Source organism: Macrobrachium nipponense, chromosome 30 (assembly GCF_015104395.2).
Source record: "Macrobrachium nipponense isolate FS-2020 chromosome 30, ASM1510439v2, whole genome shotgun sequence".
Taxonomy (NCBI): domain Eukaryota; kingdom Metazoa; phylum Arthropoda; class Malacostraca; order Decapoda; family Palaemonidae; genus Macrobrachium; species Macrobrachium nipponense.
This window is the reverse complement of record NC_087218.1, coordinates 22,766,814-22,778,872: the sequence shown is the minus strand read 5'-3', so window position 1 is coordinate 22,778,872 and position 12,059 is coordinate 22,766,814. Positions and strand designations below refer to the sequence as shown.

The 12,059-nt window shown below is 35.7% G+C and overlaps 1 protein-coding gene across 1 annotated transcript in view; it reads left to right on the top strand.

Moving 5' to 3' along the window:
• Positions 1–9,984, top strand: part of LOC135202373 (synaptic vesicle 2-related protein-like) — a 28,283-nt gene extending 18,299 nt beyond the window's left edge. Inside the window, exons 4-5 of the mRNA XM_064231735.1 lie at positions 1,948–2,032; positions 2,329–9,984. Of these exons, the coding sequence (XP_064087805.1) occupies positions 1,948–2,032; positions 2,329–2,535 (292 nt within the window). The 3' untranslated portion in view covers positions 2,536–9,984. The remainder of the gene's footprint in view (positions 1–1,947; positions 2,033–2,328) is intronic.
• The last annotated feature ends 2,075 nt before the right edge of the window (positions 9,985–12,059 follow it).

Below are 12,059 nucleotides of genomic sequence, written 5' to 3'. Positions count from 1 at the left end.
AACTTTTTCCTTACGTCCGCGCGGTAACTCTTGCGATAAATTTTTTTGTGCGATTGTCGTAATGTTTTTACACCATTTTAAATTTGCCGTTACATAAAATTTTATATATGGAAATGTGCGCAATTTCATGCACAATACAACTAAAAACAACCCATGGTAGTAGCTTTTATCAGTTTTGAAATATTTTCATATAAATAACGATAAGTGCCAAAATTTCAACCTTCAGTCAACTTTGACTCTACCGAAATGGTCGAAAAACACAATTGTAAGCTAAAACTCTTATATTCTAGTAATATTCAATCATTTACCTTTATTTTGCAACAAATTGGAAGTCTCTAGCACAATATTTCGATTTATGGTGAATTTTTTAAAGATTTTCCTTACGTCCGCGCAGTAACTTCCGAAAAAATCAGACATTTTTTTATGCGATTGACGTAATGTTTGCACCATTTTAAATTAGCCGTAAAGTTTTATATATGAAAATGTGTGCAATTTCATGTAGAATACAACAAAAGATAATTGAAGGTTGTAGCTTTTCTCATTTTCAAAATATTTGCATATAAATCAAGATAAATAGAAAAAAAACCACGTTCCGTCAACTTTGACTCTACCCAAATAGTCGAAAAACGCAATTGTAAGCTAAAACTCTTACAGTCTAGTAATATTCAATTATTTATCTTCATTTTGAAACAAATTCAAAGTCTCTAGCACAATATTTAGATTTATGGTGAATTAAAAAAAAAAAAAAACTTTCCCTCCGCGCGAGGATTCTCCGCCGCAAATCTCCGAAATGCGTACGTCGCATTCTCATTATATTTGCTCCATTTCATATTAGGCGTTTCATAGAGTTTTATATATCAAAATGTCCGCAATTTTATATAGAATACAATTAAAAATAATTGAAGGTTGTAGCTTTTCTCATTTTTGAAATATTTGCATATAAAATAAAATATAAACAAATTCGACATTCGGTCAACTTTAACTCGTCCGAAATGGTCAAAAACTGCAATTGTAAGCTAAAACTCTTACAGTATAGTAATATTCAATCATTTATCTTAATTTTGCAACAAACAGGAAGTCTCTAGAACAATATTTAGATTTATGGTGAATTTTTGAAAAAAACATTTTTTTACGTCCTCGCGTTACGAATTCATGCATCATTTTGTGATAATATTTTCTCTGTGTTGCTTTGATCGTTTTACAATGTGTTATATACCAAAATGATCACAATTTAGTGTACAATACAGCAAAAAAAATTAACTCATTAGATTTAACCGTTTTGCTCACAGTGCGATTTGAATACAATTATATATGAAATTTTGTTTTTGCGCTGTCATATATCGCATTATTTATATATGATAATTATATTTTTTTCATTTCTGATGGTTGCATACTAAACTTCAGGCAATGACAAAAAAAGGAGCCAAAAATGAACTCTTAATCTTGAAAACTAAGCGCGCTGTGATTTTTTGAAAAAAATATTTTTTCTGCTTCGGCGCTCACTCCGAGACCCCCTTGGCATACAGGAGACGATTTTTATTATACCCCTTTGGCGTAAGAGGGTTAATCCACCATGTTCAGTGATAAGGCGTCAGTTAATAAGAGCATGTAAGCATTACAGGTGGAATTTCAAGAACTGTTTATATTTCCTGACAGAACTAAAAATAGCTAAATTCATCAAAACAAAAAATGAAAGAGGACTTGTTTTATGAAACTGAAAATTGTGACTTTTTAGATGTTACGTGTTACTGTGTGATATTCTAATGTCAAAATTATTGAGCTTTTTAAACTGTAATGGGTAGTATTAAGTTTTAGTAGTTTTGAGTAGTGTAGCTTTTTTATATAAACACATTCATTTTGTTTGTATGGTGTATGAAACATTTATTAATCTAATAATAGAGTACCTATGCTTTGTTGTATGCTGTAAGAGTATTTTTAAACTTACAGCCGTACCTGGTTGACCTTCATTCTGTTCGTAGCTCGAGGAATCATTTCAGGTGTGTTCCAAGCTGCATATGTCTACACTCCAGAGGTAAGATGCCGTTGCTTTGTATTATTCCATGTGATAATAAAATAATTTCCAGCAGTCAAAGAAATTTTCATACAAGACATCGATATGAAATATGAATACAGAAAGCTAGAAATAACCAAGTGGTCCATGTTCATGTTATTTTCAAGTGTATAACATTTTGTAAACCTGATATTGACCAAGGTTACAATAAAGATTGAGAATTTCTGAAATAGGAATGTGAACTTATATTGGCAGATAACTGGTGCATAATTCAGATTTCATTATATGATTTTAAATTACAAATGGATTATTTTCAGGTTTATCCAACATCACTACGAGCTGTTGGTGTGGGAACGTGCTCTGGAATGGCTCGCTTTGGGGCTATGTTGACTCCCCTTGTTGCACAGGTCTTGACACGCACATCAGTTCATTTAGCAACAGCAACATATGGCATTGTAGCTATATTAGCTATAACAGCAGCTCTCATGTTGCCCATTGAAACCAGAGGCAGAGCAATGACATAGTGTTATTACTGTTTTCATGTAAATATAACCAAAGACTTAAATTCTAGGGAACCATTATAAAAAGATGGAATGCGGTAACTGGATGTTATAAAGCTTGATAATGAAAATAGCATGTAGTCACATGCTACATGCTATCATTTCTGTATATACATACTGATACATACATACTTGCATAGTCTAGCAAGTTGTTGGGAAACTTATCAAGTGGAAGAGAATGGTGGTATATTAACAAGAAATTATTTCTTTGTACTTTAAGACATGCTATGGCTGTTAGCGTCATAGGTCAGAATTTTAGTTCTTTATGTCATGGTAAATGAAATTTTAAATTTTTTAATGTGCTGCAATTCAAAATTACAGTAATTATAAAGGGAATGTTATTACCGATAAGTACATAGTTGTTACTATATGAAAGAAACCCTCAGTCTTAACACTAGGATAAATCTTCTAGTACTAGCTGGAAACTGTTAGTTAACAAAATTGTGTATGCAAGAGATTCTTGGCATCTGTGCTTGGTCACGAGTTATGTGGGACCACCCACATAGCCCTTAGCAACCTGTGGCCATGCCAGTTACTGTTTTACCACCTTTAGGATAGGGCATGTTTCTTCTTCCTCTTTAAAGCCAGTCAGTTTACCCGCTCTTTATTTCATTCTGGGTTTCAGTGCGTGAATTTGCTGGTGATTGTATCGTGTGACTGGATATTATGGGTACCTTTATCCCACCATGAGAAAATTTCTTCTGGATATGGTAAGAAGTAAAGGAGGGCCCTGGTATCAGCAGATTCCCTTGTTTGCAATTCTGAACATCGGTGTATATGGGTCTTAATCCAATGTTTAGTAAATGCAGAGAGAACGTATGTACTATTACCAATCCCTGTTCTGTTTGTTGTTCTTGCTTGGTGGAACAATGGAAAAGGTTTTATGAGAAAGGTCAGTACAAGAGGAAGGAGACGATGCCATCTTGGAATTGTGATTCATTTACTTTTGTTTTGCCTCCATGTGATGCTGTCCCTTCTCTAGAGAGGCCTGTTCCATCATGTTTCTCCTTCTGTATTAGAAACTTCCCATACCCCTTCTGCTTCATCCAATGATTTGTCATTGGATGCATTGGGAAGGGTTTTTAGCAGATTTTTGCCTCATTTTGCTTCTTGTTTCCCTTTGGGGAGGGGGCCATCACCATCTTTGTTTCATGTTCCAACCTCAGATGCGCAGAGGATGGAGGGCATGTGGGCTTCGCTAGGCTTATTGTCTCACTACATAGCTAACCACTTCCCTCCTGTGCCTCATTCTATGGGTGTCCCTTCTCCCCCTGGTCGACACTATACAGGCAGTTCCTGGGTTTCACAGGGGGTTACGTTCCAATGGCCTGATGATAAGCAAAAATCGCCAATAACCACAAATCAGCGATTTTCAGGATAACCAGTTAATGGCGCCTCTGTTAGGTATGTATCGGCACCAATAACCGGAAATCGGCACATTTCAGCGCCAAAAGTTGGTCGGCAATTTTCGGCACTAGACATGCGGCATAAAACCAGATTGCCAATAACTGGGAATTAATTGCCTGCATGGGGTCAAACGCCATGACATCTACAGGGTTCCACATGGTACCAATCCCGCATCACGTAGGGACTCACTTTACTGTGCCTATAGGCGAACCAACGGCCTCCTTGCGTTTTCCATCGAGCATAGTGATACCACAGCCAGGAACCTCAGTGACGTCACAATCCAACATGGCAGTTGTCATGACGTCACAGCCTATTCTGCCTGCCCTCTCAACTCCGATGACGACAGATACAACTACACTTTCGGATTCGGTAGTGCGCACGGGTATGGAGAAGCTACAAGCTTCAGAGGAGAAGATTAATAGGACATGTAAGAAGAAAAGACGTGGCTTCCTCTTCTTGTATTACTTCCTCCTCAAAGACTTCAGCTTTGTCAGAGTGTTCTGTCTCTCCTGTGCGTGCTCCAGTTAGGCGTTGGAGAATCAGGGACTTCGTGGCTGATCCTTGTGCCGAGAGAAGAATTATTTCTTCTTCATCTTTGAGCCGGGACCATCACATCCCTGTAAGATGGAAAGCCCAAGTAGTCACTAGCTCCACGTCGAAAGTTAACAGCTGTCTTTTTCGTGTGGTAGCATGGCCAAAGAAACTTCAGAGGAGGGTGTGAACGTTTCAACAAGTTCAGACGCGAGAGTGACAGAGGATACAGTTAGAGTATCAACAAGAATTTGTCAAGAATCTGCAGCAGTTTCTCATTGGACTCCCAAGATCACTGAGCAGGTGCCTATTTCTCCTGTAAGTCCATTCAAGGTGAGAAGAAAAGATGAGAATGTTCCATCAAGAGATCATGAGTTTTAGTTTTGGAGGATCCTCACATAGATGATAACATTCATTCTACAAGTAGGCAGTGGAATAGTGAGGTAGTAGTTTGCCCCTGAACTAGGCATTTGAGGACTAGATCTCCAACAGCCATTGCTAGTCATTCACCTGTAGCTGACGGCTGTAGAAGCTCCGTTTACAACGGACGTAATGTTTCAAGAGACTTGACAGACTGGAGAGAGAATAGACATTCTCGTTCTCAGTCAAGAAGCACAGAAAGATACCATCGATCTTCCTCACCAGCCAATTTATCAAGACCTTTTCATAGATGGGCATCGAGTGAGGTAGGTGCTTCAGGCATAGGATTGAGAGGTCGGGATCTCCACAGACATGATATTGGTGCTTCAGCCAAAAGAGCTGGTGGTCATGATCTCCCTATACCTTCCACTTCAGTTGAACAGAATATTTTGGAAGCTGAAGAGGTAGCGATCAGGAGTTTCTTCCTCTTATGCAGAGGTTATTGATCAGATTCGTCAGTTCAATAACCTTTCAAGGACTGAAACTCCTTCCATGATTGTTCCTACTGGGATAGAAGCTCTTTTAGGACCCAAGAAGGATGTTAGGGTGTCCTATGAATTGCTGTGCTCCAGTCATGTAGAATCAGCTTTTGTCAGACTGCTTCATTCTGGGTCTAAAGCTATCTCATACTTAACCAACTTAGCACTTAATGTTTGGGCCAATATCTTGTTGATGAGAAGAGATGCAGCTGTAGCCAAGTTAAGCCAGCTGTGGTTGTAGATTTTATTCTCTCTCCACAACGGGGATATTTTCGTCTTGATATCTGTTACCTAAAGACAAACTAGAAGCAGCGATTGATAGGCAACGATCTGATACTAATGACAGACTACTTCAACTAGCGGGTAATAAGTCTACGGTGAATCAAACTAACGAAAGAAGACATTCAACAAAATCCTCAAAAGAAGACAGAGACCTACTCTGGCCCCTAAAACTACTCCATCAGCTTCTCCAAGAAAGAAACTGCCTCAATGGCCCCTTCAGAACGCCTCCCCCTGCTCAGTGCCACCAGCGGGGGAATGCCTGGCGATTCATTCGGAGTGGAGCTGTGGGTAGTGGATGTCCTTCAAGTAGGTTATCTATTCCCATTCGACTTCACTCCACCTCTGATGAACACCCTCTACCACACCTTTCTTTACACTCCTGGGTCTCAGAAGCTCCTTATTTTGCAAGAGGAAGTAAGAAAAATGATGGAGAAGAGAGCAAGTATCGCTTCCTTCGAGAGGATTCTGCCTGTATTTTCCTTGTTCCAAAGGCCAGTGACGATTGGAGGACTGTGATAGACCTGTCAACCTTAAATCTTTTCGTCAGGAAGACGAAATTCAAAATGGAAACTCTAGGACAGTCTTAGCAGCAGTCACAGACAGGGATTTTATGCTGACCGTAGACTTGAAGGATGCATACTTCCAGATTCTGATCCATCATTTTTCCTGTAAGTTTTTAAGATTCAGTTTTGCAGAGGTGTTTCAATTCACGGTGTTATGTTCCAGACTGAAAACATCACCTCAGGTGTTTACAAGAGTAGTATTCACTTTGTGTCAACATGGGTTCATGTTCAAGGGATCAGATTGCTAAGATATCTGTCGTAGCAAAGTCCAGAGGGAAGTTACATCCTTAACAAGTCTAGGGCACCGGAAGGTGGATTGTGGCACTTGTAGACTTTTGTATTTCAATTAGCAACAGGTCCCAAGGACCAGAACCCCTGTCGTTAACCGGGGACTGTCTGTAAACTTAACCATTTTCTGGAGAAAATGAACAATTGAAAAAGTTAAACGTATATTACAGAATATAAGCATTGTCATTGTATGCCATTTGCATTTTATATTGTTTACCTTCTCAAAATCTTGGCTGACAGAGCACTGTTGATATCTTCATTGCCCTTACTTGGCTATTAGAAGAGATGTAATTTAGAGATAATTTATCTTGTATGACAAAGTTGAGTTTAAAACGTGCACAGTACTTGATTCTATAAGTGTTAAGTGTGATTTTGCCACTTCTGAACATCAGTTTTGCTTGCTCCGTTATTTTTTTTCTTTTATAGTGACAGCAAATAACGTCGGCAATCAACCATTTTTCTATTTGGTTGTTTACGTTGGTACGGTTTACAATTGCTTCTTCAATTAATTTTAATGTGTTAGTGGATGACAGAGCATCATCATAAGGATTAGAGAGAGAGACTCCCCATTGCCCCGGTTAGGTTGTTACACTAACAGATATCCATTAGCTAAAGCCGAATAATATTTGTGTATTGAGAATAATGGTCATTTTAATAAAAATGACAAATTTGTAACTAATTTGTATTTTTCATAACTAACAAACCTGAGGTCTTAACATTAAGATTTACTAGCGCCAAGCTGGAAACCGGTAGAATTAAAATTAAACTTGTGAGATCCAGGGACTATTGGCATCTATACCAGGTTATGGGGCATATACAGTGTTCCTCCCGTATTCGCGGGAGATGTGTACCAGACACCCACACGAATAGTTAGAACTCCCCTCTAAAAATACCCATATCTGCCTATCTTGAAAGTTCAAATACCAAATGTCTACTTAAAGTATTATCCTACATAAAGTATTATCCTACATCAAATATACCATTGAATTGGTATTATTAATATCATTTTAAAGTCATCTTAAACATTTTACCATTAGAAATATATAAACAACCAATAGCAGAGAGAGAGAGAGAGAGAGAGAGAGAGAGAGAGAGAGAGAGAGAGAGAGAGAGAGAGAGAGAGAATAACTCCTTACGATTTCAATAGATTGAAATGAACATCTGTAGGCAACACTTTTTTCCCCTCCCATAAATACATATATTTCTTCACAGAAGAGAGAAAGAGAGGACTGTGCAATTATGTATGTCTGTCTATCAATTCTTTTGCTGAGAGCAAGAGAGATAAAAGAAGGAAGAAATAGAAACACCAAATGTATACCTTATGTAACATCCTGCATCAAATTTACCTTAAATTATTATCATATTACTGTATTAATCATAGAGATTGTATTAACCCTTAAACGCCGAAGCGGTAAAAAAAAATTGTCTCCCGTGTGCTGGAGGTGTTACAGAGTAAGCGCGGAAGCGGAAAAAATATTGTTTTCAAAAAATCACAGCGCGCTTAGTTTTCAAGATTAAGAGTTCATTTTTGGCTCCTTTTTTTGTCATTGGCTGAAGTTTAGTATGCAACCATCAGAAATGAAAAAAATTATCATTATCATATATAAATAATGCGATACAGTGGGGCCTCGCTTAGTCACGGATCAGCAATCACGGATTCAGTTAATCACGGGTTTTCCTTGGACCACTTCTCAGTCTATATCACTGGTATGAATCCCTGGTAGGCTAAGCCTCGTCCGTTTCCGATAACCAACAAATGCATGAACAGATTCACATTATGATATTAAATATTAACTGACAATAAAGGTAATAAAACCATTCTCACCTTATATATTATTGCATATCTTCATAATATATAGCCTATTCATGGAATAATCCCACATCATTGACATCAACTTGTAGTTGAGCGGCCAGCAGAAATGTAAACATTGAGTTACACTTAACAGCACCTTTGTCATTCTTAACCTTTTAGAAATGTTAATAGTATTATTGTAATTACAGTAGTAATAACATTTAGGAAAACATTAATTTTCAATTCGAACTTCTTTATTGTTTTGGTATAACGTAATCAAACACGGCAGTCATACAAACGATAATTGTCATAGATTATCATATTGTTGTTTGCGATCGGCGACGAAGCTTAAACGTAACAAAACCATTTTACCTTATGTATTATTGTCATAATTATATTCATAATAAAACGCATATCTTATATATCATTGGCATATCTTCATAATAAAAAGCTTCTTCAAGGAATAATTCCTTGGGGAATGCATTTTTCAAAAGACAAAAATACACTTTATATGTTTACAGCATGCAACGATTACTTTAGTTTGATGTGATTACATTAATATTACAGTATGGTACTCTAAGCAGTACAGTAACTATTTTTTTTAATCATAAATGTATATTCATTCACGAAAAAAATACGTATGACCACCTTGACGTCACCAAACCTATAATAGTCTTGTTCGTACACAATATGATAGTGGTTACACCGTTCTACAAACTACCGATGTATTTTTACGTAAGTATCCTCTAAATTCTGTCATAAATCACTTACTTTTTTGTGGAGCCCAAATACTACGTATATCCCAGAAAATTAACAAAATCGCGAATTTTATCATAGAGCAAGATTCACTAATTACTGTGTTTTCTTCTTCTTTTCATAACTAAATGATTTTTAGGATACACTCATTTACAAATGTTCAAATACTATGAATGTAAATAGCAAATTTTTTTTTTTCTCTCTCTCTTATCACTTGCAGAAAAAACTATAATACTGATCTATTATTATCGTAATAAAAGAACAAAAAGGTCTTTTATTCTTTCTGTGATTTACGAAACTGCTTCAATACAACTTTTATAGTTGACTCAATGATTATCACATTATAACAGTATACAAGAGAATATCTTATCACTATCCATGTTTCATTTCTTATCACCATAAAAATATTTCAAATACAAATTTCATAATGTATTTCTCGAGCTAAACTAGTAACAGTACGCTCGTCCTAGGCTGGTCTCTCAAGCTATTCAACAGTTACTCTCATCCCAAGCTTCTCTCTCTCTCTTTCTTTCTTTCTTTTATCACTTGCAGAAAAAACTATAATACTGATCTATTATTATCGTAAGAAAAGAACAAAAAGGTCTTTTATTCTTTCTGTGATTTACGAAACTGCTTCAATACAACTTTTATAGTTGACTCAATGATTATCACATTATAACAGTATACAAGAGAATATCTTATCACTATCCATGTTTCATTTCTTATCACCATAAAAATATTTCAAATACAAATTTCATTATGTATTTCTCGAGCTAAGCTAGTAACAGTATGCTCGTCCTAAGCTGGTCTCTCAAGCTATTCAACAGTTACTCTCATCCCAAGCTGCTCTCTCTCTCTCTCTCTCTCTCTCTCTCTCTCTCTCTCTCTCTCTCTCTCTCAATGAAATATGAATTACTGAATCATAATACCATAAACTATTATGTACAAAGTTAAAGATAATAATAATTCCATTAATAAATTCATTTCTTTTGGCAACTAAATTGTTTTCCAAAATAATTCTTTCGGTAATAAACGTCCATCAGCTGATTCTAAACGTAAACAAAAGACAAAACTAGATTTATATTGCTGTATTTTGCTGTTTATACATTAATATTATAGTTGGGTGCTGTAATCTTTACAGTAAATCATGTTTTTTTTATCATAAATATGTTCATTCACAAAATAGATATACTATGTACTTTTAGTTTGATGCAGCAGCCAAATCATGAAAATAGAAAGGAATTGTTAGGTAATATACTTTTGTTTGCTGATCTGATGAAGGGGAAATTGAAGATAGGAAAGAATAACTTTGAAACTGTCTTGAATTTAGTTTAAGGTGATAGTTGAAGACATATTTGGTGCTTGAACTAAAGTAGGCAGTTATAAACATTGAAATAGTGGTCTTGGGTGGGTTAATTATTAAAGTAGGCAGTTTAAAGCAATTTTTAGGGGGGGGTATCAGGATAACACGGGTATTTACTTATCACGGTGGGTTCTGGGCCCTATCCCCCGTGATTATCGAGGCCCTACTGTATATGATAGTGCAAAAATGAAATTTCATTAATAATTGTATTCAAATCGCGCTATGCGCAAAACGGTTAAAGGTAACAAGTTACTTTTTTTTGTTGTAATGTACACTAAATTGCAATCATTTTGGTATATAACACATTGTAAAACGATAAAAGCAACACAGAGAAAATATTATCACAAAATAATGCATGAATTCGTAACGCGCGGACGTAAACAAAATATTTTTTTTTCAAAAATTCATAAATCTAAATATTGTCCTAGAGATTTCCAATTTCTTTCAAAATGAAGACAAATGATTGAATATTACTATACTGTAAGAGTATTAGCTTAAAATTGCAGTTTTCGACCATATCTGAAGAGTTAAAGTTGACCAAATGTCAAATTTTTTTATATATATATTTTATATGCAATTATTTCGGAAATAAGAAAAGCTACAACCTTCAAATATTTTTCGTTTTATTCTACATGAAATTGCGCACATTTTCATATATAAAACTCTATGAAATGCCTAATATGAAATGGAGCAAATATTCCGAGAATGGGACGTACGCATTTCGGAGATTTGTGGCAGAGAATCCGCCACGCGGAGGGAAGGAAAGATTTTTTTTAAAATTCACCATAAATCTAAATATTTTGCTAGTGACTTCAAATTTGTTTCAAGATGAAGATAAATGACTGAATATTACTAGACTGTAAGAGTTTTAGCTTACAATTGCGTTTTTCGACCATTTCGGTAGAGTCAAAGTTGACCGAACGTGGTTTTTTTTCTATTTATCATGATTTATGTGCAAATATTTCAAAAATGAGAAAAGCTACAACCTTCAATTATTTTTAGTTGTATTCTACATGAAATTGCGCACATTTTCATATATAAAACTTTATGTAACGGCTAATTTAAAATGGTGCAAACATTACCACAATCGCATGTATGATTTTTTCGGAAGAGTTACCGCGCGGATGTAAAGAAAATGTTTTTTTTTTTCATAAATTCACCATAAATCGAAATATTGTGCTAGAGACTTCCAATTTGTTGCAAAATGAAGGTAAATGCTTGAATATTACTAGAATATAAGCATTTTAGCTTACAATTGCGTTTTTTTACCATTTCGGTAGAGTCAAATTTGACCGAAGGTTGAAATTTTGGCAATTATTGTTATTTATATGAAAATATCTCAAAACTGATAAAAGCTACAACCATGTGTTGGTTTTAGTTGTATTGTGCATTAAATTGTGCACATTTACATATATACAGTGGTCCCCCCATATTCGCGGGGGATGCGTACCAGACCCCCCAGTGAATAGTTAGAACCCGCGAATGTTTGGAACCCCTATAAAAATGCTAAAAACAGCCTATTTTGTTAGTTAAAACTCAAGAAAAACCCATTAAAAATTTTCCTACATGGTTTTTTTAATAGTTTTATCACAAAAAGTGCATTTTAT